The 27,281-nt window shown below is 48.7% G+C and overlaps 2 protein-coding genes across 3 annotated transcripts in view; one reads left to right on the top strand and one right to left on the bottom strand.

Moving 5' to 3' along the window:
- Positions 1-418: 418 nt before the first annotated feature.
- LOC122365676 (tyrosine-protein phosphatase 99A-like) overlaps positions 419-27,281 on the bottom strand; it is a 93,992-nt gene continuing 67,129 nt past the window's right edge. The window contains exons 6-17 of the mRNA XM_043337105.1: positions 26,163-26,277; positions 25,609-25,806; positions 22,942-23,222; positions 22,192-22,469; positions 20,236-20,516; positions 19,830-20,041; positions 19,229-19,354; positions 16,127-16,296; positions 12,840-13,128; positions 2,880-3,179; positions 2,259-2,384; positions 419-1,962 (exon numbers count right to left, since the gene is read on the bottom strand). Coding sequence (XP_043193040.1) covers positions 1,438-1,962; positions 2,259-2,384; positions 2,880-3,179; positions 12,840-13,128; positions 16,127-16,296; positions 19,229-19,354; positions 19,830-20,041; positions 20,236-20,516; positions 22,192-22,469; positions 22,942-23,222; positions 25,609-25,806; positions 26,163-26,277 — 2,901 coding nt within the window. The 3' untranslated portion in view covers positions 419-1,437. The remainder of the gene's footprint in view (positions 1,963-2,258; positions 2,385-2,879; positions 3,180-12,839; positions 13,129-16,126; positions 16,297-19,228; positions 19,355-19,829; positions 20,042-20,235; positions 20,517-22,191; positions 22,470-22,941; positions 23,223-25,608; positions 25,807-26,162; positions 26,278-27,281) is intronic.
- On the top strand, positions 5,674-11,778 carry LOC122365686. 2 transcript variants are annotated; one of them, XM_043337124.1, is made up of 3 exons: positions 5,674-7,166; positions 7,815-7,909; positions 11,426-11,778. In XM_043337124.1, exon 1 carries the CDS (start codon positions 5,857-5,859, stop codon positions 6,673-6,675), a length of 819 nt encoding a protein of 272 aa, XP_043193059.1. In that variant the 5' UTR covers positions 5,674-5,856; the 3' UTR covers positions 6,676-7,166; positions 7,815-7,909; positions 11,426-11,778. The 2 variants fall into 2 exon arrangements, with proteins under 2 accessions (XP_043193059.1, XP_043193052.1); XM_043337117.1 differs by having other exon boundaries at positions 5,674-7,909; positions 11,426-11,581.

Below are 27,281 nucleotides of genomic sequence, written 5' to 3'. Positions count from 1 at the left end.
ATGATATTCGTGATCAGCACCCCGAAAAACCATTGCAATCTCACTTTACGTCTTACGACGTACTAACAGGTCCCGATTTTCCCGACTTTTGGGTCATTGGCCTGACCTGGAAGGTTAACCAATGACCTTAGGACCTTAAAATTGGGTATCATCGGCTTCCTCTCGTCACGGGCAACACGCTCGTTTTTTCCTCGAAGCTCTAGCTCGATCAGGGGCGAAACGGCAAGGGAGGGTCCAACGGACCCCCTCCCCCTCTTAAACGTTCGCGGCTGGAAAACACCAATACGGCCAAAACGGGCGAGGGTTAACAAACAGGGGAGGGGCAGCTTTTGCCTTTCTCGGCCTCCTCTTCCAATGGGCGCGTGTCTGTGTCACGTGACCGAAACCTGTGATGTGCGGTGATAAAACGCGCGTGTTTGCACACAACCAGCATCTTTATTTTATCCAAAACAATAACCAAAATATCACAGGAACATACACTAGACTTACACAAATACTCGTAGACAGATTAGAAATAAAGAGCTGGGTTTGCGTTCAACTGCGACACGTCAATGCTTGGACATTATTCAGCAAAACAGCAATAGACAACACTCATTTAGCATTCTGAGCACTTAATGTAGCTGACCAAATAAAGCCCAAGTGTTGTCAGGTAGTGTAGTGGTCCAACGAAATCAAACAAATCTTGAGCAGCAGCGGCATACACTATCATCTCATAAATACAGGCATTCAGTAGTTAACTGTGGGTTGGCCCGGCTCCCGGTAACTTCTACCGTTCGGAGACGAGCCGGACAAGTGGCGAATGGGTGGTCACGCTGGACCACGCAGTCTCAAATACTTATGGCGACGGCATCTCTATGGTAGACACAGGCTAAAAGCGTAACCGGAAGTTTACCGTTTCCACTCTATGGCACGAGTTTCCGGCAGTTGGCGCGCGCGCAAAATGTGCGCCCAAGACGGCCGCCGTCTCGCGGAAGCCCCGACGGCAGGACGAGGTATGCTGCTCTCGACATGCGAGCAATACGGAGACAGAGCGATGGTCTACGGACTCGGGAATCCGCCCGGGTGGCAGCCACGCAGCATGTGGCGGCAGTCATGCACACATTTTGTAACGAATTCAGCCACAGCATCGCATTTGCACCGACATGACGTAATCAGTTCACTTCAGACGGGATACCCGTTAGCACCCCTTCCCGGCAAACTACCTCAGCATGGATAGAAAAACAACATAAGACGCGGGACGCCAGTCGCCAACCTCGGCGAACAGCGTGAAACAAAAGCCGCTAGCTGGCTGCGCGTGCACTCGGCACGCTGGCCTCTCTGCGGCTCTGACACGGACTAGACAGAGGTGGCGCGCACGCGGCGCTGGCCCGCGATCGACACGGACACGCGCAGGGCGGAGGCGCGGCGCGGCGCGCGGGGCCGGCCGCGCCGGTGCCCTCACGTCACGTACTCTCCCATGTCCACGACCACGCTCTCCATACCGTCCGGCGGGATCCGCACCGTGGCCGTGGAGGCGGGCCGCTGGCGCGCGCCGCCCTTCTTCAGGATGGGCCGCAGAGTCTGGCGCTGCACGTCGGTCACGTCCGGGGGAGGCGGCGACGCGCCGGCCGCCGCGGCGTCGGCTGCCGCGTCCGAAGCCACCAGCGCCTCGACGGCCCGGTACAAGAAGAGGAAGTCGTCCTGGCTGCGCCACACCTCCGGCCGCCGCTGCTGGTACAGCCGCGCGTACATGTACACGTCGGCGTGCGACTCATACTCGAGCTGCTTCATCAGCGTGGTCAGACAGCAGAAGGTGGCCGCCTCGGTGCCGCCGAACCGGTCTACCACCAGGCACGGCCCGTTCTGGTACTCGAGGTGCCACCGCTGCACCACCTGGATCAGGTCGAACACGCGCACTATGGGGCTGCAGTTCTCGGGCCAGTTGGAGCACTGGATGATCCGCACAGCCAGTTCGTACTCGTCCTGAAACACAGAGCAGTAGTTTGTTACCGGAGCGTAGTCCGTTAGTAGAGCGTAGCCAAATATGCCGCCACAGCCAGAAATGAAGCAAAGCGCTGCTTGCAGTCGCACCTTGAGATGATAAAAAGATGTGCAAGTTGGATGCGAGCTTGAGACGTGAAGAAAGTACCAACAAATGTCTTCCAATAGATAAAACGGTTGTAAGTGAAACTTCATAAGCGTTATCGTAACAAACAGCCGACAACCAACCTCAACGTTACAAGTTAGTTCAACAATTGTCTGTACGGCAGACGACTCACCGTAGGAGACTGGAGCGTGAAATCCCGGAGAACGTACGGATCACTGCGTGTTTCCGCGACGAAGCGCGCCCGGAACTGGTCACATTCCACGTCCACATGCTCCATTGGCCAGAAGATGCAGTACTCCTGCAAAACAGAACCGTCCATTTGTGATAAATGGTTGTGTCAGAAGTAAAGCTAAACCACATCAGCTGAATGGATTCCGTTTCTTTGAACCAAATAATTCAATAGCAACAGTGAAAAGTCATGTGAACGAAATCAAAATAATCATACCATCAATTATGTAATGTCTTGTCTGAACTTGACAGATAAATTGGACAAAGATGAGGATGATGGCAGTTGGCACGTCGATGAAGAAAAGTGTGGCTGAAATAGTTCCTCCAGTTCTTCGGCACATTTTTAGTCTACTGAACGTAACTCAGAAAGCATCCAATTATGGACAAAATAGAACTTCTGCATCATCGGCCCATTTCTAAAATGGATCCACCCACTGAATCAAAATCAATGATGACATCGATCTTTTGTTGCAATGAGGCATCAAACTCGATCTGACAAGGAAACGGGTTCCTCTGAGACGCGAAATCGGGCCAAATCCAAAACATTCAGCGTCGTCTCGGTTACCTGGTCATCGACGGGGCTGAGGAGGACAATGGTCTGGGCGTTGTGCTCCCACACCATCTGCCAGAAGTCGGCCACCGTGGCCGTCAGCGGGTGCTGCGTCACCACGAACTCGTCCAGCTTGCTGAAGCCGGGCAGCCACGAGGCGTTGACGTAGTCAGAGCACTCGACGCCGCTCTTGGGGCTGATCCGCACCCGGTGCAGCTCGGTGGGCAGCAGGTCTGGCCGCCGGTTTTTGGAGACGTTCAGAGGGTGACGACCGGACGACATGCACTTGTTGGACGGCTGGTCGTAGTTGATCAGCTGAAAGGCATCGGTGGCGGTTATTGATTCGAGTATTTCAGCGCTGCACGGGATAACCTCTGTTGGAAGCATCATAAGCATTTTCATCGCTGGGCTTCTTTTATTGTTTCATTTTAAGGAAGGCAGGTTTGAACACTCACAACACCACCGCACTTTGAGTATGCTAAAAGAAATTGAGGTTACAAAGAACCTTACTCCTGAAACCATAGGCGTAGGAACAGGGGGGGCCAGGTGGGCAAGTGCCCACCCACTTTTCGAGGTGGGGGGGCCAACCATGTGTTTTGGCCCACCCACTTTTTACTCGAGGCCCCTCGTCTCGATTTGAGAGGACGTCGTCACCTTCCAGAATAAACAAACTCGGTAAAAATAAGTTCCACGAATCCCCACGCACGGACTCCAAGGGGCCGTGATGGATCCAAAGAGGCCCCAATATCCACACTGGTCTGGGGAGGCCCCTGACACTGGCGGTCTGGGAGGCCCCTCTATCCACAATAGTCAGAGGTCTGAGACTGGTGGTCTGGGAGGCCCCTCCATCCACACTAGTCAGAATAGGCCCCTGACACTGGCGGTCTAGCCGAGGCCCCCTACCCTCACTAGTCAGAGGAGGCCCCTCTATCCTCAACAGTCAGAAGAGGCCCCTGAGACTCATGGTCTGGGAGGCCTATCCATCTACACTGTAGTCAGAGGAGGCCCCTGAGACTGATGACCTGCGAGGTCCTTATAATCACACCAGGCAGAAGAGGCCCATAAGACTGATGGGCTGAGAGGCCATTCTATTCATACTGGCCACTGGAGACCCCCAAAACTTTTGGTCTGGGAGGTCCCTCAATCCGGCTCCAGTCAGAAGAGTCCCCTGAGACTGATGGCCTGGGAAGCCCTTATATTCACACTATAGTGTGCCTATAGGCAGAGGAGGCCCCTGAGACTGATGGTATGAGAGGCCCTCATATTCACACCAGTCAGAAGAGGCCCCCGAGGCTGATGGCTGTGAGGCACTTCTGTTCATTTAACTGGTCACTGGAGGCCCCTGAAACCGGTGGTCTGGGAGGGCCTTCTATCCACAGTCAGAAGAGGCCCCTGAGACCGATGATCTGAGAGGCTCTTATATTCATACTGGCCACAAGAGGCCCCTGAGACTGATAGTCAGAGAGGTCCACTCCTAATGAATCTGAGGGGGCCCTCTATCCACATTTACACTTTTCTAGGGAGGCCCCCGAGACTGATGGTCTGAGAGGCCCTTTTATTTATACTGTCCACAGGAGCCCCCTGAGATTAATGGTCTGAGAGGCTCTTCTATTTATACTAACCAGAGGAGGCCCCTAGGATTGATGGTCTAACAGGCCCTTATATTTATACTAGCCAGAGGAGGCCCATGAGACTGATGGTCTGAGAGGCCCTTCTATTCAAACTAGGCAGATGAGGCCCCTGAGAATGATAGTCCGAAGAGCCATGCGGCGGCAACTGGCCGTGGCCATATTTCGGCTCGGTAGGGCCCCACAGAGCTCATGGGAGAACCTCAAGGGCTCCTAAGTAGACACGCGTATCCTCATAAGGGTGCCATGCCGGCTTCCGAAGGCTCCTTGTAGGCATCTAAGGGCCCTTTCCGGCCTCTAACGGCTCCACCCGCCTGTGATGGCTCCACACCAGTGTTTATGAGCGCCACACAGCGGCGCCTTTGAGGGTCATACTAGTGTCTCTTAGGGCCCTATATCGGTGGGTTTGGGGGCCCCACACCGGCGCCTCTGTGGGCCACCACACCTGTGCATCTCAAGACTCTATAGGTACAGCCCTCTGCAAACTGCGTGGTAGGTATTCTTTTTTCGACAAAACCGAGAATATCGCGGATACTATGCTATCGGTCACTCGGAAATCGTAACAGCAAGACGCGCGAGCGAGACTCCGCACCTTAGATGGGCATTACCATCGTATTCATTTTCCATCCAGTTTGGCAACAAACCCAAAAGTTTATATTTGCCCCCAAAACAAACTGTTGCATTTTGTTGCCACACAAAGCATATACTTTGTTTAGTGATAGACCCAATCGAAGGAGTGGAGCATGGTGCCTCTATTTGCAATGAATTCCGACCAACACATCACATAGTCTTTGAGTTATTACCGGTTTTGTCGAAAAAAGAATACCTACCACGCAGTCTGCTGAGGGCTGTACATCTGAAGGACCCACACCGACACCTCTGAGGGCCCCACACCAGTATCTCGGAGCTCTGAAGGCCCCACACCGGTGACTCTGAGGACTCACCGGCTCCTGAGAGCACCATGTTGATGTCTAACGGCTCCACAAGGCCACTGAAGGCACCACACAAGCTCTCACTGAGCTCTAATGTCCATGTACCGGCCTCTGAGGGATTTAAGCCAGCGCATTCATAGCTCCACACCAGCAATTGTAAGGGCTTCACACTGAAGTATCTGAGGGTTCCACACCGGTGTCTCTGAGGGCCACATACCGGCATCTCATCTCAGTTTGGCCTTGACCGCCGGCCGGGTTACAGCTCGCGCCCCTCGCTCCGCTCGCCCGCCTGCGGCCGACCCCGACCCAGCCGTGTCGCGCTTGGCAGCCTGCCAGCCCGTTTCGGGGCGGACATTGTGAACGCTCTGTGGTGATAGGGGTCGTGCGAGTGACGGGGAAGTGATTTTGTTGACTGAGTCTGAGTGAATTAAAATGCCTGATTCATCGCCAGTCACGGAGGAAGCTCTGAAGCGTGCCTTGATGGCTTGCTTCAGTGACAACGAGATACGCAAATCTCTGCGTGACATCTTCAAAGAAGAGCTCGAGTCTCGCGACAAGGAGATCAAGCAGCTCAAGGAGCAAGTCAATGAGCAGAAGAAAATCATTGAAGCTCAAGCTGACGCGATTGACGACATCGAGCAGTACTCGCGTCGCAACTGCCTGAACTTTAACGGCGTGACGGAGACGGCTAACGAGAAGCCGGTGCGTCTGGCGATCGATCTCGGCCGGACGCTGGGAGTCCAGCTCCAGCCCAGCGACATAGACCGGGCTCACAGGATCGGCAAGCCGCAGACCGCACAGGACGGCTCCGCTCGCGCCCGATCGCTGATTGTCAAGTTCGTGTCCTACACGAAAAGGGATGAAGTCTGGCGTGCTCGCAAGAAGCTCAGGACGGCGCTCCCGCCCAGACAATCTTGTCTGCCGCAGAACGCGACCACGAACGCATACGTGACCGAAAATCTCACCAGACGCAACCAGAAGGTTATGTACGCGGCTCGCCAGTTACGCAGAGAAGGCAAGATCTGGGCAGCCTGGAGCGACGACTGCGTTATGAAGATCAAGACGGCTCCCAACGCTGCAACACAGAAGATCAAGTCCGAAGAGGATCTTCGTCGGATCATGGAACGCACGGAGACAGCTGGACGCCAGACAGATACGGCGGCACCGTCGCAGGATCGAGAGTCGCAGTCGTTCGCAGCCGCGGCTGCAGCGCCGCCGGCGCCCGGTACCCAACCCGATACCCACCAGTGAAGGGAAGTACAACACACGAAGGTAAACTACCATATGGTAGCCTGTTTCCTTTCGTTGAACCAGCTTCCATATTGTGAACAATGACAGATCTTGCGCAGGTGCTACGTTCGTGACGCACTGCATTCCGGCCAAGTCTGTGCAGTGCTTTGACCTTGTTTTGTTTTGATACGGTCTCGATTTGGATTGAGTTGAATATTGATTCAGGATATCAACATTGAGTTCAAGTTAGTGTTTATATTGATAAACAGTGGACTTGGAGGAGAGGATATTGCACCAGCACCACTCATTCCAGCATGATCAGTATTCAAAGATGATAAACTATCACTATGGAGTTTTGGTTTGTATCAGTATCATGATCTGCTAGACAACATTCCTAGATGATTCAGTGTGTAGATGGATAGAAGGCTAAGGAAGCAGAAGTACAGGGTTGCATAGAAACAATACTTGTTTTGTTTATTAGACTCAACCCAACTTCCTACACAGAACAATGGGTAGGTTCCTGGTCCAGTGTCAGTGTGTTCTTAGTTGTTGTTCAGTCATTCGGACAACCTGCAGTTTGTTTTGTTATCATGTCATGTTCATCGCTCATTGTTCACTGTCATTGTTCATCATTGTCTGCCATCAATCTGTATGCACATCTTCTACTGTAGCTTGTGTGTTCCTTGAATCAAATGTATCCGTATCTACCTGGACAATGCCAATGCTCAGTTGGACGATCCAGTTTGTAGATGGATGGGGGCCAGGGGAGACAGCTGAAGTTCAGGGTCACATAGAAAACCAGACATGCTGTGTTAACTAGATTTGCCCTGGCTACCCACGCTGAATTCAGGCTTAGCTGGTCCAGTGCCTTCTTTGCTGGTGTTCAGACAACCCGCAGTTTGTTTTGCTACCTACCATGTCATGATCACTGCCCATTGTCCATTATCGTTGTTCATTATCGCCTGCCATTAAGCCATAGCACATCTATTATAATTTGTGTTCCCTTGGAGTCATTTGGTTAAATATGATTAGATGTTTCTTTGCTATATCACTAATATGTTACTGCATATCACTTCTGTTGATGTATCTTTCGTTCCCACCTTGATCTCAGCCACCCTGTCACTCGCACGACCCTGACGTTCTTGTCTATATGCCCACAGCCTCCAGAAGCTGCCAGGAGCCCGCCACTGGTTCTTCATCTTTCTATCTCCAAATTGAATCTTCTCGCCTTGGCTTTCACCATAGTTATTTTGAGGTAAGCTGTGCCACAGTGGCTGGTGTATTATCCTTTCCAAACCACATCCTTCATCCCTACCTCTCACCATCGCCTAAACACCATTACACAAACCACTCACATCCTCCACCATTACACAAACATCTTCTCACAAAACACTTACGCAACACTTGTACATATCACCATTCACCACTAGCATGTATAGTATTTTCTAAACTTTTTCATTTTCTCTTTCCTGACATTCAAGCATGTTTGCTCATAAGTGGTTTGGAAACAAACCCAGGACCATCAGAACACAAGCCAATCACAATATCACATGTCAACATTAACAGCATCACTTCACCTGGACGACTAGACGAACTAGCTCTTTTCACCACTCATAACAGTATCGACATATTATTGCTGACTGAGACAAAACTAGACGAACAAGTGCACCCCAACCTATACACTCTTGATAATTACCACATCCCAATGACAAGACATAGGACTAGACACGGTGGTGGAGTTGCTGCCTACTTTAGATCAACCCTAGCTACAAAACGACTGCCCGACTTAGAACTTGACGGAACTGAGTGGATCTGGTCACTTGTTAAGACACAGACTGACGTAATACTCATATGCTGCCTCTACCACCTAATTTAACAAGTAGCCTCCTATCCGACTTCATAGACAACTTAACTGAAAGTGTTTCCCTTGCACAAGCTTACAATCCATCATCCATATTCATCCTGGGAGACTTTAATGCAGGGAATAACTATCTGAGTGACACAAACTCTATAACACATAGCAACATCACTGCATTTGAGACTCATTTAAAAGACACCATTGACTCACTTAACCTCATTCAACTCATTGACCAACCTACCCGTATCACGCAAACTACTGCTAACCTAAGGGACCTCATTATAACATCTAACACTAGTCTAGTAAAAGATAGCGGAGTTCTCCCTTCATTTTCACAAATCGATCACTTTCCCACTTTCGCTACCCTTGACTTGACACTCGCATCCCCAAAAACTACATACAAACACATCTGGAACTATACTAACATGGACACAGACAAACTTTCACATCTCCTCATTGACACAGACTGGGATTTAATCCTCGACAGAGACATAGACGAGGCGACAGCTAACTTCACCCAGACATTATTGGACGCAGCTGCTGAAACCATACCAATTAAAACAATTAAGATCAGACCACATGACAAACCATGGGTTACTGGGACACTTCGGAGAGAAATGAGGAAAAGAGACAGACTATTCAGACTAGCTCAGAGACACAAGACAGACCATCACTGGGACAACTGGAGACGACAGCGTAACTTTACCACTAGTCTTAACAAAAAATTAAAGGAAAATCATCTCAACAGTCAAGTAAATACTCTATTGCACTCAAAGAAAAATCCACACGAATATCACCGGACCCTGAAAAACATATTGGGACGACCACAGACAGAGACCATACCACCACTCATAGGACCTGACGGAACTCCACTGACACAGGACTCTGACAAAGCTGACCTCTTAGGGGACTTTTTCGCCAGACAAACACAACTTGACAACGACGACCAACCCATCCCCAGGACCGCCCCCACGGACCCACCTCCCCCTCCTTTAGACAACATTGTAATAACTGAAGAAGAAGTTTTGAAAGTTCTCAATAATATGGACCCTAACAAATCTAGTGGTAATGATAACATCCCAGCAAAGTTACTAAAGATGACCGCCATCATAATTAAAACCCCATTAACCAAATTATTTAACATGTCTCTATCTCAAGGAATTTTCCCAACATCATGGAAAAAAGCAATCATACATCCAATTTTCAAAAAGAAAGGTTCTAACTCCGATCCAGTCAACTATAGGCCTATCAGTTTGCTTCCTTGTATATCTAAAATCCTTGAAAGAATAGTTTTCCAAAAAATATATGAACATCTCACCGAAAATGATCTACTATCCGACAAACAAAGCGGGTACCGCCCTAAGCATAGCACTCAAATTCAACTTATTCATTTCATTAACAATATTTATCATGCATTGGACCAAGGTAGCGACTTAACAGCTATTTACCTAGATATAAGCAAATATTTCGACAAAATTTGGCACAGAGGTCTCCTTTTTAAATGTGAAAAACAATGCGGTCTTACTGGAACTCTCATCAACTGGTTATCTTCTTATCTCAAACAGAAAACAGATAGTCAAAATTGGTGAAAAACTTAGTACCCCAAGAACCATCAACGCAGGATGCCCGCAGGGGTCGGTCCTGGGACCCCTTCTCGCACTTATCTATCTTAACGACCTATCTGACATCACTAACAACGACATATTATTTTTTGCCGACGACACTACACTTTACAAGACACACCCACACGACCCGACAACTGGACAGGATTCGCTCCAACAAGACCTACACAAAATACAGCAATTCGGCAAGGACTGGACGATAACATTCAATGGTACCAAAACAATACAGCAAACATTCACACACAAACCCTCCCAAACACCACCAGTACTGCACTTTGACGGACAACAAATCCCCTGCGTGACAAGCCACAGACACTTGGGACTGACTATATTGACAGACCTTCATTTCCACCAGCACGTCAATGACACTATCCTCAACGTCAACAGAGCCCTCAGTCCACTTTATCCACTGGCGAAAATCCTCCCCAGACACATCCTTAACAACATATACCAAATTTATATCCTACCTCTATTCGACTATTGTGACATTGTGTACGACGGACTCCTGACAACTAGCGACTCACTCAGACTTGAAAAAGTACACAACAGGGCAGCCAGACTAATAACAGGAGCACTCTTCAGGACACACACACAGACTCTACTAGAAGACTTAGGGTGGACGACACTGGAAACGCGACGAGGCCTCCACAAACTAACGACATTCCATTCATTCACCCACAACAGACATCACTTACCCGCAGCTATCACCTCACTCATACCTGACACAAGAGCAAACACAACAGGAAGACCACTGAGAAACGCAACATCTCTAACATTGCCCCCTAACAAAACCACAGCATACCAGAAATCCTTCATCCCTTCATCCATCAGGATGTGGAACCAACTCCCACCTGAGGTGACCTCAATCCAATCCTCCCGATCCTTCAAGCGTGAAATACACCAGCGCTGTGGCGCAGCTTCGCCGCAGTTTTACTACGATCTTGGTTCCAGATCAGCGAACGTGTTTCATGCAAGGTTAAGAATGGGCTTATCCCAACTGAACGCACACTTATTCAAAATCCATAGCCGTAATACTGATAGCCCTGTTTGTCTCTGTGGTCATCTAACTGAAGATATAAAACATTTTGTCCTTCACTGTCCTCTCTATCGTGACATAAGGACCCAAATGATTCATGAAACTTTATTCATCATTCCAGAATTTTCTAACCTAAGTCAAGAGCAGCAAATCACTGTCTATCTCAAAGGAATTAACTTAAATGAGCGAGAACAACAGCAAATTGCAAACATTTTCCAACGATTTATCCTTAACACCAAACGCTTTTCATTTTAGATTCCTTGGCGGGCGCCGGCAGCTGACGGCGGCTGATGGCGGACCTGGGCGTATGCCGCTGCGTGGACGGCGGCCGCACCTCGTTCGACTTTGCCTCTGTTTACCGGGCGGGGTGCGGCCGGCGGCTGCGCGGCGGTGGGCGCCCGGTTTGCCTATACGGACGGGCTGTGTGGGTGGCGGGGGGGGGGGGTGCTGGTCGGTGTCCGGAGGCGGTCGTTTTATCTTTGATTTATTTTCGGTATTCTGTTGGAGAGGTACCTTGAGTTAAGCAGTTTTGCTTTTGTGCCAATCCATCTGTATCATCATCTCACAATGCATGTCCATGATCGAAAATAAATAAACAAACAAACAAACAATCTCTGAGGGCCCCATACCGGCGTCTCCGAGGGTCCACATCTGGCGGGCACCCATCAGCGACTGAAGGTCCCACACTGTCGACTCCGAGAGCCCCATCTGCGTCTGGGAGCACCATGCCGTCTCAAAGAACCACAGCGGCTCCTCCGTACGAAAGATGGGCGTATGCATGCCAAAGGGGAGCGGTTCTGAGACAGTAGGGCACCTACGTGCAATAGAGGGGCGCCTATGAAGCCCATAGGGGCGCCTCAATGTGAAAGAGGGGCGCCTCTTTTGAGGCCTACATATATGGGCGACGGGCGTCCACATGCAATAGAGGTCTGCAAATTGCAATTGATCAATGCCATGGGGGTGCATTCATAAGAAACGGGGGCGCCGGCATGGCAAAGAGAGGCGCCTTCAAGTGTCCATAAAAGAGAGACGCCTATGATAAGCGCACATTGTGTGCGACAACGGGGCGACTGTGGGACATATAGGGATGTCTCTGATGACTATACATAGGGCGCTTATATGCCAAAGAGGGCGCCTGTGAAGCTAATGGGGGCAATTGGGAAACAAGGAAGACATTTGTGTAAGGGTTTTCAGGGGTCATGCGCCGTTTGCGGCAAATGGATTCTAAAAAAAAATCGGAGGGGAATAAGTTTTAAAAATGGTGCGGACTTTTCGCACTGTTCGCTTAAGCGGTTACCCCCCTGGGTACATCTGCCCGATCTCAGAAGCTAGATTTGGAGGTCATACTTGAAAGCAGCAAGCAGGACGAGGCAAAAGTTGGAGGCCCCTGAAAATAGGAGGCCCCCTGGAAAAGGAGGCCCCTTTACAGGGTGGCCCACCCACTTTTCATGACGTTCCTACGCCCGTGCCTGAAACTGCTCACATAAATGCGACATAAAACATCAACGTTGTCAGCAAAATTAAACATAATAAAATTCCCCTGCTTTGCTCAGACCTCACAAGTGTTTTTATGCCGACAAACGACAAATTCATTTCAGCCTACTTCACACGTGCTGTGCTTCTTCTATGACAAGCGTCCATGCAACAGATTCACAGACCTTGGCCTTACCTTGAACTGTCTGTCGAGGTTGTACCAGGGGTAGATGTCCTGCTCGGTGGTCTGCAGGTTGTGCAGGTACCTCCGCAGGAAGGAGCTGTGGATGTCCGTCTCGCCGCTCTCCACCACCTCCAGCAGTGCGTCGTGCAGGAACACGTACTGGTCCTCCGTCTGCACCAGGAAGTTGCGCTGCGTCCGGATGTGCTTCAGGAAGCCGAAGACGTTCACCTCGCCCTTGGCCCGGATCATCCGCATCATCGAGTCGAGCACGATGTAGGTGCCCGTCCTGCCCACACCGGCACTGCAGAGAACACGGGGGCGTTGTAAATAAGTTTGTCCTTTATAGGTTCCACTTCATTCGCGAATGCGCAGATAACATCGATATACAGGGTGATTTTTTTAACTGTTAAAAAGTAAATGTCAATGATGGTCCCTAAATCGAAAAATCGCGTGCAAAAAAGCAATGCACGTGATAGATAAATCTGGGACATTTTGTATGGTGTCATGATTTGTCCCTTTTAACCGAAGGCCTCGGCCCCAATGGAGCCTGAAAATGTCCCACCAATCGGGCACGCATGGTCCACCGCCGTTCAATAAGGAACGACACAAAACGATGATTTTGAAGCATTGAGGCAGTTCGAAGCATACGATCATCGAGGAGATACCCCAGAAAGACGTTAAATAATGCACGAACAAGCTTGTAGTCATACATAACCTTCAAACGGACCATCTGGCGTATGTGCAGCCTCTGAAGAATCAGTCTTCAGGGAGAAAGAAAAACAGCGAATCAGACACCACCAGGGCCGCCAGTATCGAAATCCTCGACCTGTCCCTTAACCCGCGCGGGGCTGGGGTCTCCAGCCGAACGCGCGGGGCTGGGGGGGGGGTAAATTTTACCCCCCCCCTGTTATCTCCCGAACTAATGGTCCGATTTGGAAAATTCAAACGCCAATCGAAAGATCTCATCACGAACAACTAAAAACATGTACTTAATTTAAAGTTTGAGGTCAAGGTCAAGGTCAGGTCAAGGGTACAAATTGCAAGTTTCTACAGTATCGGCCTTGCACCGTAGTTGCCGAAGAATGGAGTCATGGACTGAGACTGATTGCCCAAAACGTGTTCTTAGGCTACCAAGACAATATTCGTTGCATACAATATCATTTAGAGGTCAAGGTCAAGGTCAGGTCAGGTCAGGTCAGGTCACCAAAAACAAAATATAGAAAAGGGCATGTGCGACACATGTTTTATGGGTCATTTTACTCATAGAATTCAATAGGCACACTCAATAAGTGATATGGACCACCTCTGGATGAATTTCAGGTCGAGGTCAGGTCAAGGTCAGGTCAAGTGAGGTCAAATTTTGAAGTTGGTTGTTAAGGCCTAAAAAGGTGTCTATCTGATGCAGTTTTTCACGGCGAATCGAATGGTGCTATTTTTGTTTCCGTACGAGGTCTAGAACTTCCAACAAATCATTTTTCAAAATTTTTGTATGTCGTGACGTCATAAAATTTTGAATAACTCCCACATTTTTGAACCGATTCTTCTAAAAATTAGTATGTAGGTGCACATAGACCACTTCTCTGACATATATTCCGGTTTTTTCGATACACCCAAAATTTTGGATTTTATAATCATTTTCCCAAAAAAGTCAGTTTTTTGAAAAAATTTGGGCTAAAATCCAAAATGTTTCAAAAAAACGAGATAGCCATTTGATAGACAAAGTAGAATTACGTATAAACTTTGTTGTTACGTCTTGATTCCTTAAAAAATGAAGATGTTAGCGGCGTTTGAAATTTTGCCGTTTTTGAGGCGAAAATGGCGAACATGACGTCACTAAAACGTCAATTTCTCAAAAATTTTCCGACGGATTTCGCTCAAATTTTCAGGGAACGTATCAAATTGATGTAAGAAAAGGTACTGAAAGTTTAGCAGCGCTGCGCGCCGCCGTTTTTGAGATATTGCAAAAATTCTCGAGAGGGGTAAAATTTACCCCCCCCCCAGCCCCGCGCGGGTTAATAGACTTCTAGTTTTTTGACCCAGCTATGGCAGATATAACAATAAAACAGTGGAAATATCTGGCAGAGCATGGGTGAAAGGAGCCTTTTCAGTCCGCCTAATGAGTATGTGAGTCCATGGTGCTGTTCAACACGTGCTCAGGCGGGCTGATTTGTGTTGATGAGAGAGGGGGCAACTTCAAGCACAAGTAAAATACACGATGGACGTTCTTTCACATCGTGTCTGCATGAAATCAAAATGTCCCAGAATGCTTGTCATCCTGGTATACACTTTTGCAATATATATTTGTATTTTAATGCCACTAGACCTCATTACTTTTTAACAATAAAAAAAAAAATCACCCTGTAGAAAGTATTGGGACCTACTGGCCGATATTGGAGCGGTTCCGATTAGTTTTTGTTTTCTTAAACCGGTATAATACCTTTGTAAGCGAGCACAGCATGAGTCGTTTTGGTGATGACCGTTTGTCCCTGAAGGTCATGACATCTGCGCGACAAGTTTAGATAGTGCAGTGAACGCTTTGTAGACGCATTACGTCTTTCGTCGCAAATTAGGTACTCTCGGTGAGGAACAAAAAAGCAATGTGTGTCACCTCACGATGACTAGGGCATGATTCATGATTCTCCCACATTGCAGCATTTCCTTTTCTTATTTCTGGGAACATTTAGCTGTAGAATTGCCCACGGAAAGATATAAATCGTCGGGACAGTAGCGACTAGGACGATGTTTATTACCCTGCCGTACACGGTACTACTGGAGAAACGACGTTCCTGACATAAGTGACGATAAATTAGCTCCCAAATACTCCGTGACGACAACTTTACACAGACATTTTCAAAGCAAACTTCACAAATTACACCTCATTTGCTGTCAGCGTCGACGTAAAGACCATTAAACTTCGCGGGACACCAACAGCGGAGGAGAGTCAAAAATTTAACAACATAATCTGGCACGATGGCATCACGATTCGCCTTGGATGTGTACACTCACCGCGCTGAGTTTTCGTTCCGCTAGGGGCACACGCGAAGTGGCGGAACTGGAGTTGATAGGAATGAGGTAGGCCCAGCACCTTCTGATTCAACGGGGACCGCTTCTACCCACGACCCTGCCGCACGCCCCACACATCTGTGACCCGCACAACTGTGATGTGCTATGACATATGTGACCCAATCCACAGTGCTGTGTTATATGTGACCCGCGCATCTGTGCTGTGCTGTGCTGTGCTGTGCCATATACACCAGACTGTGCTGTGCTGTGACATCTGTGACCCCTGCACAACTGACCTGCAGTGGACGACGATGGGCCCGGCGGCCTCGGGGTTGGCTGCTGCCGACTTTCTGATGAAGCTGAGGATGGGCAGCGGGCTGTGCGGGATGCCATGGTCGGGCCAGCTGGTGTAGTGGTACTGGTACACCACTCGCTCCGCGGCGCCGCGGCCCCGCTTCTTGTCCACCTGCAGAGCAGACAGGAGGAACGCGTTAAACATTATAACGTTCTACTGTTAGCTATTGGTGCAATGCTCACCTTATACATCATTAATGGATCATCCAGCGCCGCAAAAGGTACGCACTGTGGCCATGTCCGCGAAAGTCAATATTCTGAGCTACTCCTCAATAACATGAGTCGGCCAACCGACCATAAAAAACAATGGCATTTACTATCTATATTACTATTTGAGGAGGGTGCGTCTGTCTGTGGTCGAGGTCCCGACTTGGTGGTGCTTTGCGTGGACTACAGGCCAGACTGTTGCACCTAGCCCGGTGAAATTTGCACAACTTATAGATCAAGGATACGCGACGTGCCTTTGAGGGGTCTGGGCTCGATTGGGTCGATAGGGAGCGCGTGGCGCGTGCTCAAAAAGTGCAAATTCGCGTCATAGACTTTACACGTATAAATCGGCGTGCGAAATCGGGCGAAAACGGCCAAATTTGCCCGATACGGGTCCAGTCCCCGTGCAATATCTTGGTGACCAGGGGTCCGACCGGCACGGGGAAAACAGCATCGTGTAGATAATTGAGCAGGCTGTCGAATGGTGTACGATGCAGAGGATAGCACGTGCCACGTGCTCCCGTGAGGGTACTTTTGTTGAAAAATTGCGGTTTTTGACGGATTTTGGAATTGATTTTATTTTAGGTGCCCGTTAACCCGCGCGGGGCTGGGGTCTCCAGCCGAACGCGCGGGGCTGGGGGGGGTAAATTTTACCCCCCCCCTGATATCTCCCGAACTAATGGTCCGATTTGGAAAATTCAAACGCCAATTGAAAGCTCTCATCACGAACAACTAAAAACATGTACTTAATTTAAAGTTTGAGGTCAAGGTCAGGTCAAGGGTACAAATTGCAAGTTTCTACAGTATCGGCCTTGCACCGTAGTTGCCGAAGAATGGAGTCATGGACTGAGACTGATTGCCCAAAACGTGTTCTTAGGCTACCAAGACAATATTCGTTGCATACAATATCATTCAGAGGTCAAGGTCAAGGTCAGGTCAGGTCAGGTCACCAAAAAAACAAAATATAGAAAAGGGCATGTGTGACACATGTTTTATGGGTCATTTTACTCATAATTCAATAGGCACACTCAATAAGTGATATGGACCACCTCTGGATGAATTTCAGGTCAAGGTCAGGTCAAGGTCAGGTCAAGTGAGGTCAAATTTTGAAGTTGGTTGTTAAGGCCTAGAAAGGTGTCTATCTGATGCAGTTTTTCACGGCGAATCGAATGGTGCTATTTTTGTTTCCTACGAGGTCTAGAACTTCCAAAAAATCATTTTTCAAAATTTGTGTGTGTCGTGACGTCATAAAATTTTGAATAACTCCCACATTTTTGAACCGATTCTTCTAAGAATTGGTATGTAGGTGCACATAGACCACTTCTCTGACATAAATTTCGTTTTTTTCGATACACCCAAAATTTTGGATTTTATAATTATTTTCCCAAAAAAAGTCAGTTTTTGGAAAAAAAATTGGGCCAAAATCCAAAATTTTCAAAAAACCGAGATAGCCATTTGATAGACAAAGTAGAATTACGTATAACCGTTTTTGTTACGTCTTGATTCCTTTAAAAATGAAGATGTTAGCGGCGTTTGAAATTTTGCCGTTTTTGAGGCGAAAATGGCGAACATGACGTCACTAAAACGTCAATTTCTCAAAAATATTCCGACGGATTTCGCTCAAATTTTCAGGGAACGTGTCAAATTGATGTAAGAAAAGGTACTAAAAGTTTGGCGGCGCTGCGCGCCGCCGTTTTTGCGATATTGCAAAAATTCGCGAGGGGGGTAAAATTTACCCCCCCAGCCCCGCGCGGGTTAAACGGAGAGAGTTGGAACAACGCCTGTTGGCAAGAGAAATGTACCGCCTTTCATGGGAAAATTGTGAAAAGCTGATTGATCCAAATCAAGGTGGTACAAATCACGGGAGAAAATGGTGTTTGTCAATTTTGTGCCACTTCGGTCATCAAAATGGTTCTGCTCCATGATCTGATACATCTGGCAATTAAAAATGGCACCGTTGGAAAGAGCATTCAATTCTGTTCAAGGTTCAGTCTTCATTTTTGCATGATGAGCAACAGTATTCTTAAAAATGTAAATGTTCCAAACCATTACATCGTCATTTTTAGCGAAATTTATCGATGGCCCTCAAAAGACTTCACGCCAGTTTTCGAATCATTCTAAAGTAGAACACATGATAATACGACACGGGCACCTCGATGCGATGTATCTTTTTTTGTTTTATTACAAAATGCTTGGCCGTCAAAAAGCAATTGAACGAAATGGATACCAGCCAAATCGACACAGACCAACCCAATACGCACGGGTCAAGAATAACCCTTCTTCGCGTTGCGGAGCACGCGGGTAACTCTAGTAATTACTATAATCAGATGCACTTTGATTGCTTGCAAACGGTTCCACATAATTTAGCTACATTGCATTATCAAAAGCGCTTGCGCTCGCCTAAAAATAAACTTCCACAAAATAAACCAAAAGGTGAACAAACTAACCGTCTTCTTAGTTTGATCACTTTGTTTACCGCAGCCACGCTAAAATACGTTTATATGTGCAAAAAATATCAGTATGACAGAAATACGAGCCTCATATGCAATTGCATGGATATAATTTAGCTTAGAGTGGTATAAATGTGCAAAACGTTTGACCTCCGGGTTACGCACTGTTCCGAGCTAAATTTGCCCAGACAGAAGCCAGATTCCTGGAACCAAACTTCGCTAGTTACATTTGCACAGATCTACCACAAAGGCTCCTATGCATCCAGCTTTCAGGTTTTAATTTATTCTGTTTTAATCACAGCGCTTGTTTTTAGGTATTCGGATGATTAAAGAACCATTCCTGGTACTTATTTTACAGAAATTGCGACTGTTGTACAAGAGACTGACCTTTAGGTGCCGTAAGCAGAACTTTCTGATGGTGTACGTGGCCATCACGTTCTGTCCGACGGCGGTGACCTGAATGTCACCGTACGTCTCCTTTCCCTCCTGCGGCCAGTACTGGTCGCACTTTTTCTGTAACCGTCAACAAGCTGTGTTTTAGTAAAGCATCAGACATCACAAAATAATATATGTATGTACCACTTATAAAGCATATTATAAGGCAGAATGAAACGATATGTAGTATACCCGAAGAAGAAAAAAAAACAGAAGAGAAGGTGACAATAGACCGGTTTACATAGGGTTTGTTGCAAGCTTATATCTCCGTCCGTGATGTTGCAAAAGATGCCAATGGTGCTTAACAATTTACAAAATGATCCCCTCTAAATATTTGAAGACCACTGCATCGAAATTATCGCCAAATTAACGAGCTAGAGCCTCGTCAAAAATGCTATGTAAACCGGGTTAATGACAACACATTAACACCTTTGGCATTCTCTGCATTTGCTACAATCTGAAGTAAATTTATCTCGCGTTCCACAGTGACTACCGACTGGCGATTTCTTCCGATATAGCAATGGAGCTGCCCAGGCCGCACCGCGCTACTCACCCGTCCTCGCTCCATGAGGTTGGTAATCATGACGACGATGTAGACGTTCTGCTCCCAGACCAGCCTCCAGAAGGCGTCGAACGTGTCCGGTAGCGGCCCCTGAGTGGCGATATACGCCCGCGGCCGCTGGTAGCCGTCCACGTAGTTGGCGTTCACGTAATCGGCCTTCTTCTGCGAGCCGCTCGGATGGAGCGGCACCATCGTGTGGTCGTCTGCGAGAGGGGGAGGAAAGGGTGTGAACTGTGAATGACCAGTGGAGAGGGAACTCGTCGTAAAACACGTGGTGGGCTCCACTGTTCAATAGTCCACCCCCGGTCTCTCGAAGCCTGGGAAGTAGCAAAACGTCTCTCACACCCCCTGACATAATGTCCCCCATCTAGACCTGAGGCACTCTCCGCCCACTTACATGCCACAATGTTGAGGTATCTGTTCTTGTGTTTGTTCTCGGGCTGCTGGCTGAGGTCGGACGTGTAGCCGTCCAGCAGCGTCTGTGCCTGGATCGCCTCGTACTCCTTGCTGAAGCCGATGTCGCCGTCGGCGTGCAGTCGGTCCACGTGCTTGGGGAACAGGTGGACAGGAATCGGTCCCGTCGGCCCGTCCGGCGAGTCCGACTCCCAGTCGGTGGAGATGGTCGACATGGCCTTTTGCGGGGCGTCCAGGTAGTTGTATGGTGCCTGAAAGTATTTCCTGCGGACAGAGGAAAGGCTAAGTTAGCGGTGTATTGTCTTCTTCCGAACGTCGCGTAAGCTGAGTGAAAGCACAGCTGAGTGACTCGTGTCGTTAAGCATTCCCCAGAAATGACGACATTATCTATTTCAGAAGCGTTTAGAGCTCACGCATGACTGAAATGTCATAGATAATGAAAAAAAGGTGCCGCGTTGAGCGGACAGGAAAACGCAGGCAATAAATCTCAGGTATCTGATTTATGTCATCTCAATGACTCCAGAGATGATGACGCCTTCCGTTACTGACACCCTGGAACAAATTAATTTCCATCACCGGCCTAATGAAGCGTCGTTTGACGCTGATACCGGACAGCCGACCGACAAAAACTGCTTCCTAATCCGGTCGGGAGCCGCTGACGATGCCGTCGCGGCCTACCGCAGACACCACAGCGACGGGCCGTGATGCCCGTGGCCACGGGTCTGCCCCTAGATGGAGTGATAACGCAGCCATTTCGGCTCCTGTCTCACAAATCACACAGCCTGTCGCCGCTCTGATAATTTATCTCGCCGACGTGTCGATATGTTTGAACGCGACCGCCGCCTGCCCCGCGCTCATCGCGAGGTCATCACGGGCTCATCGCGGGCTCATTGCGGGCTCATCGCGGGGTCATCGTGGGGTCACCCGCACTCATTCACTCGTGACGGCCGGTTAGACGCGCACCTTTCTATCTCACCGCCGAGGAAAATGTTGAGGCCATTAAATTATTCAAATGTGGCTCATTGGTGTGCAGATTTATCCGCCGGGCCGGCGCGATCGGCCCAGTATTTGCGGATCAGCGCCGGCCGGGCGCGTTGGCCGAGAGCTTGGCATTCATGCCCAGAACGATCCTGACCCTAGATAAGCACGCCGCCGACAGCTTCTTTGAGAATAGACGCCCATCAGTGCCAGCGGGCTCCCGCAATCGCGCAGAAAGGCTTCCGTCCCGTGGTCAGGCGCATACGGAATGAGATTCATTATCGGTAAGTGGTGGCTGATCTTAAAACCTTGAGGGTATTTCCTTGACTGGGGATATTGAGATTTGGAACTATAGTTAAAGTGGTACCTAAATATGAAATAAAAAAAAAATAAATTGAACACAAGCATTAGGCGACATTGTAACAAGCCTTTCATCATCACCTTTGATCATGCGGAAAGCAAAGAAAATCCTCTCTCTCTCTCTCTCTCTCTCTCTCTCTCTCTCTCTCTCTCTCTCTCTCTCTCTCTCTCTCTCTCTCTCTCTCTCTCTCTCTCTCTCTCTCTCTCTCTCTCTCTCTCTCTCTCTCTCTCTCTCTCTCTCTCTCTCTCTCTCTCTGTCTCTCTCTCTCTCTCTCTTTCTCTCTCTCTCTCTCTCTCTCTCTCTCTCTCTCTCTCTCTCTCTCTCTCTCTCTCTCTCTCTATCTATCTATCTATCTATTTATCTATCTATCTCTCTGGTGCGAAAGGTGCGAAAACAACATAACTCTCTCTCTCTCTCTCTCTCTCTCTCTCTCTCTCTCTCTCTCTCTCTCTCTCTCTCTCTCTCTCTCTCCCTCTCTTTCTCTCTCTCTCGCTCTCTCGCTCTCTCTATCTCTCACGCTCTCTCTCTCTCTCTCTCTCTCTCTCTCTCTCTCTCTCTCTCTCTCTCTCTCTCTCTCTCGCTCTGTCGCTGCGGTCTCACCTCCAGACGAGCAGCGCCAGAACAGCCAGCAGTAGGGCCAGCACGGCGCACACCACGCCGGCCACCATGCCCGTGCTGAGCTCCCATCCGGCGCCGGGGGCGGCCTGCGTCTGCTGCCGACGCAGGTACTGCACCCGCTCACAGTCGGGCTGCAGCAGCACCTGACGGGGAACCGACGGCTCGCCCACGTACACCCGGTTCGGGTCGAACCGGGAGCGCGCCAGGCCCACCACACGCACCTCGAACATGGTGTTGGCAGACAGGTTCGTCAGCAGAAGCTGCCGGGAGAGAAACGGGGGGGAGGGATTGTGATGGGGTTGTTTCTTATGAGAGGAGACACTCTGGAAATGCAGGATAGGTATGCTCAGAGTTGTTTACCTTTCCTCGTTCCGTTGTATATCTTTCCCATTACGGGGTTTATATAACGTTCTTCGTTTTCTTTGCCCAACAGTTGATCATTTGTCTATGCGCACTGCGCAGGCACGCACACCCCACACTTTCTTTCCACCAGTTCGATGTTAAATCACATTTCCGCCGTAAACCACTTGACGAGTTGCGCCTAGTCCCCAAACAACATAACTTGAAAACCAAGCATCAGTCATAACTACGCACAAACTCCTCAGAACCGGCGTCATTTCCAGCTAGCCTCCCGCCGACTCTCCCCAGCCCCAGAGCACCCACTCCCCGCCCACTCCCGTCCAGCTCCCCCGCCGCTCTGCCCTCCCCACTCCACCGCTCTGCCCTCCTTACCTGCTCCTTCTCCACGCTGTAGCTGGTGTCGATGGTGACGTTGTGGTACTCGGTCTGCCGCTCGCTGCGGTACATGACCCGGTACATGTCGATGGAGCCGTGTACCACGGCCGGACGCCGCCACTGAAGGTACACGGAAGTGTCCGCCTGACAGCTGGCATTGGTCACCTCGGGGGCGCCCGGCCCTCCGACGTCCGTCACGAAAGACATGCGCGCCGAGCGAGCGCCCTCGTGCTTGGCCGTCTTGGCGTGCAGCCATACGGTGTACCGGGTGTAGGGCTCTGTGGAGCGGGCGCGTGTCACTCGAAAAATTGGGTGTCGGGTGTGGGGAGATCCATTCAACATAACTCAGTATTAGCATTTATAACGCAACTAAAAACTTAGATATAAGGTGTTATCGAACAAGTAAAATAGTTCACGGTGCATTATTACAAACATTTGTGCTTGTGAAATAACATTCCTACATAATATAATTCTTAGTTTTAAGAAATGTTTATGATAAACATTTTTTAAGAGTTATATCGTTAGATGGCAAACAATAAGTACGTCAGGTACGTTATGCTCGACTATCGAAGAAACAGCGACCGACGTGAAAGCTTAGGTTTCGGCCTACACGATAATTGATGGTCGACCTGCAGGTTAACCCGCGCCCTGCTGGGGGGGGGGGGGGTGTTTGAACACCACCCCCTTGTGGGTTTTCGCGAATATCTCAAAAACGGCAGGGTGGAGCGCCGCCGTTTTTGGTACACCTAATCATACATCACTTCTACACATGTTGTGAAAATTTCAGACCAAGGTCATTCAAGGTCAGGTCACCAGGTCACTTGAAGCGACCCCACCTCATAAAAAGTTTCAATGTCTGCCATAGCTACACCGAGTGACCGATCGCTTTGAAACTTTCAGCGATTGATAAGGGTAACAATATCTATAAAAAGTATATCTCGGAATTTTGATATCGGTGACCTAAGGTCAGGTCAATTTTGCGACCTCCCCATTATAAGTCAATGGGAGAAAATTGAAATACGCCTCTTTTAGACGAAAGACATTATAAACACTACCAAACACTGAATTACAAGTGGTTTAGACACACTAAACATGATTATGGTGTCCGTGACCCCTATTTATGCCCCTGAGGTCATCTCAGGTCACGAATGGTGTCTAACAGTTTTTCGCAAATGGCTTTTGATAGAGGCATGTTAGAGCGGTGAAAACGCCTTAATGTGTTCAGCTCGACGATACGGATCGACTGATATGCAACATGACCCCTTCCGGTCAGGTCATGACCTTGACCTGAGGTCAAATTTTCAAGTTGACCTTTCAAGGTCAAGTTATAGTTCATTCGATGCGTCTTGACGAGAGGAACACGATGCCGGTAAAAATAAGCTCGTACAAGGCTTGTGTCAAAAGCTATTGCAGAAAAACTGTTTCCGAAAAAATCGGCTATTTTTGCAGTTTTTGCCCCCTGCAGGCAAAACCGTTGACGTTAGGTCAAATCTGAGGGAATTACTCAGAAAGGGCGTGAATGCGCTTTTCCGCGGCGCTGTAGCTCTATTGGTTTCCGAGTTTTGCGTTGGCTTTTTGGAAATTGTCGACATTCGACCTGGAAATCGGCGAAATTTTGCCTTTAATGACCTCTGGTGACCTGACCTTTGACCTGACCCAAAATTTATCTAAGTGATTTCGTCATTATTTTTTACGCTCTTTCGAACGCCGCCTTTCGCGTATCGCTACGTGGCCCAGGAGCTGAGTTAGAAGGGGGGTGTTCAAACACCCCCGCCCCAGCAGGGCGCGGAAATCCAGGACCCCCAGCCGGGCGCGGGTTAATAAACACACAGCATCTAATAACATTCGATGTTTCGGGTTACTGAATTTCAGGCCAAGATTCTATTATTATACATTATTAGCAAGACCCAAATCAGCGTGCTATTATTATACAGGCTTGTCAGCAGCAGTTTATGAGCTTGTTAGCCGTTGACATATCGTGTTGCTCTACGTTTGTATTGATCACAGCTTGTCATACAAGGGTCAATGGTCACTCCAGCAATACTAATGAGACCAATAAACATATCAGAATCGGTGGTGTTACAGATAGCATCGAGCTTTCGCGGCCGCGTGAGAACCGTTCGATTTGAAGGCATGGGGAGCTCGTATATAACACAGGATGCCGCCGCGTCGAACTGTAATTACAGGGGATCGCTCATGCCTATTCATTATTGGAGGACACACATCGAACCGGCATCCATAAATAACCTCAATGGGAGCTTGATTAATGGTAGCATGACGGTTTGTAGAGACTTATTACCCGAACGCACGACGAGCCACACCTCCAAAGACCGCGGAACGCCTAGTCGCGAGCCAGCTCCAAAGAATGCGAAAACTACTCGAATGCGAATTAATAACATAGCATGGTTAAGCCCGCTGGCAGTGATCTTTTAATAGCAAGATGGAACACTGCCACAAAAACGGAAATCAACTTATTTAAAAGCATACAGAAGTTTCACAAAATAAGCATTTAATTTAAAAAATGGACCACCGTGCCTACAAATCTTGTTACCTTCTTTTGATCTCCTGACATTTTTTCATTAACTACAAACTTAAGAACTTTTTGTTACATAATCTATTTGCCCTTCAACTTTGAGCATAGTCGTGGTGGGCGCCTCAACTCACCGAGCCGGGTGAGGTTGTAGCTCATCTGGGGTCGCACGCCGCGCACCACCCGGTTGTCGGTGAAGCTGCGGTTGGCCCGGTCGAAGTACAGGTAGTACGCCTCGATGATGCCGTTCGGGTGGTGAGGCTGGCTCCAGGCAAGCATCGCCCAGGTGTCGCCCACACTCAGGTGCTTCAGGTCCTCGGGCCGACCAGGAACTGAAGAAAATATACGCATGCATCACCTACCTGTTACTTATGCAACTGTCTTCTTGTCTCGTAAAACAATACTTCAGCAAATATAATACAGTAAGAATAACATCATGCTACTGTAAGATATGTTTTAATTTTATTTCTAAAAATACATGAAAAGCTACAAAATATGTGCTTAAATAGCTCACATTATACTACAAATGGCGTGCAGTGGACACGTAACAACCGCATGACTGTCATTTGGGATCGCGTGATTCAGCCGACACGACCTTAATATGTTACGACACGCGACACTAGTTCATAGGTGTATTTAGCAAAGCGTTCCAATAGTCTGTGAACGGAAATGTGACAGAATCACGCACCTCCTTCCTGTGTGGTCTCCCGGACCACGGTGAACGGGCCGAGACCGACCAGGTTCTTCACACGAATTCTTATCAGGTACTCGGTGTAAGGTGTGAGTCCTTCGATCTCATAACTCTGCCGGACAAAGGGGCGATGTTAGCGCTCGTCCTGCCGCTGTCAGAGCCTCAGCAGTGTGGCGCAGTGATTATAACCGGCTGGGGTAAACATCACGATGGCGGCGAGGTCGTGAGACGCGATACGTCGGTCGTGACGCAGAACCCCAGCACGCTGGATTAGATGACGGTGGTGATGTCAGAGCTGGGTCTGCTGGCGCCGCAGGTATAAATACACGGGCGAGGCATCAATTTGGAAACAGCGGCACCAGAAATAGAGCGAATGTTCTGGCTGGGATGCCTGCCGTGTCAGCGACATCGAAATGATTTCGACAAGTTACATGTGTTGAATGCCTGAAATAGCAGAGCAGATTTATTCTTCAACCATTAGTCTATTATGTTTGTTCCCAGAAAACAGAATGACGACTTTACAGAATAAACCTCTCTGATGCATCATGAGAAAGAACAATGCTAACTGATTGTATAGGAAACGTACATAACTATGAGTACCTATCCCCGAATACAAGCGCTTCACGGGCTGTGATTTTGACGAAGTTACGCCCACCCTGCACTACAAATACTGACTGATTTGGAAGCCTCTGCATCGGGAAACAACGCCCCACGCTAATGATAACGACTCGGATCTATAACATCCCGCTGCCGTACACAAACTATCGGCGCGCGTCCAAAACCAACAGCTCGCTGCCCTGCTCGGCTGTCAGCAGAGGGCCTCTAGCAGCCGCACCAACAGCGGCGAGAACATGGCACCGGCAGCTCCAGCACCGCCGGATCTTTATAGCCGCGGCGCAAGGTTACTGAAATCTAGCACTGCCGACATCTAAACAAGAGTATTTCAAGAGCACGTTAATAAGTAAGTGAATGCTGGCAGCATGTTTTTCTTGTCCTGAGCTTTTCTCCAGCGCAAAGATCGAGCTTTTATGCAAAAAATTAGCAAGGCTAGTTACATGAACTTCGAACTAAACTTCTTATCACTGCCTACACAAACATGTCGCAGGCAATAACGAG

This window comes from Amphibalanus amphitrite, unplaced genomic scaffold, assembly GCF_019059575.1.
Source record: "Amphibalanus amphitrite isolate SeventyFive unplaced genomic scaffold, NRLGWU_Aamphi_draft 000028F_arrow, whole genome shotgun sequence".
Taxonomy (NCBI): domain Eukaryota; kingdom Metazoa; phylum Arthropoda; class Thecostraca; order Balanomorpha; family Balanidae; genus Amphibalanus; species Amphibalanus amphitrite.
Note: the sequence above shows the minus strand (reverse complement) of the source record. Positions and strands in the feature narration are given on the sequence as shown.

Coding starts and splice junctions, on each gene's coding strand:
- LOC122365686 (XM_043337124.1), top strand. CDS start 5,857: ATGCCTGATTCATCGCCAGTCACGGAGGAAGCTCTGAAGCGTGCCTTG.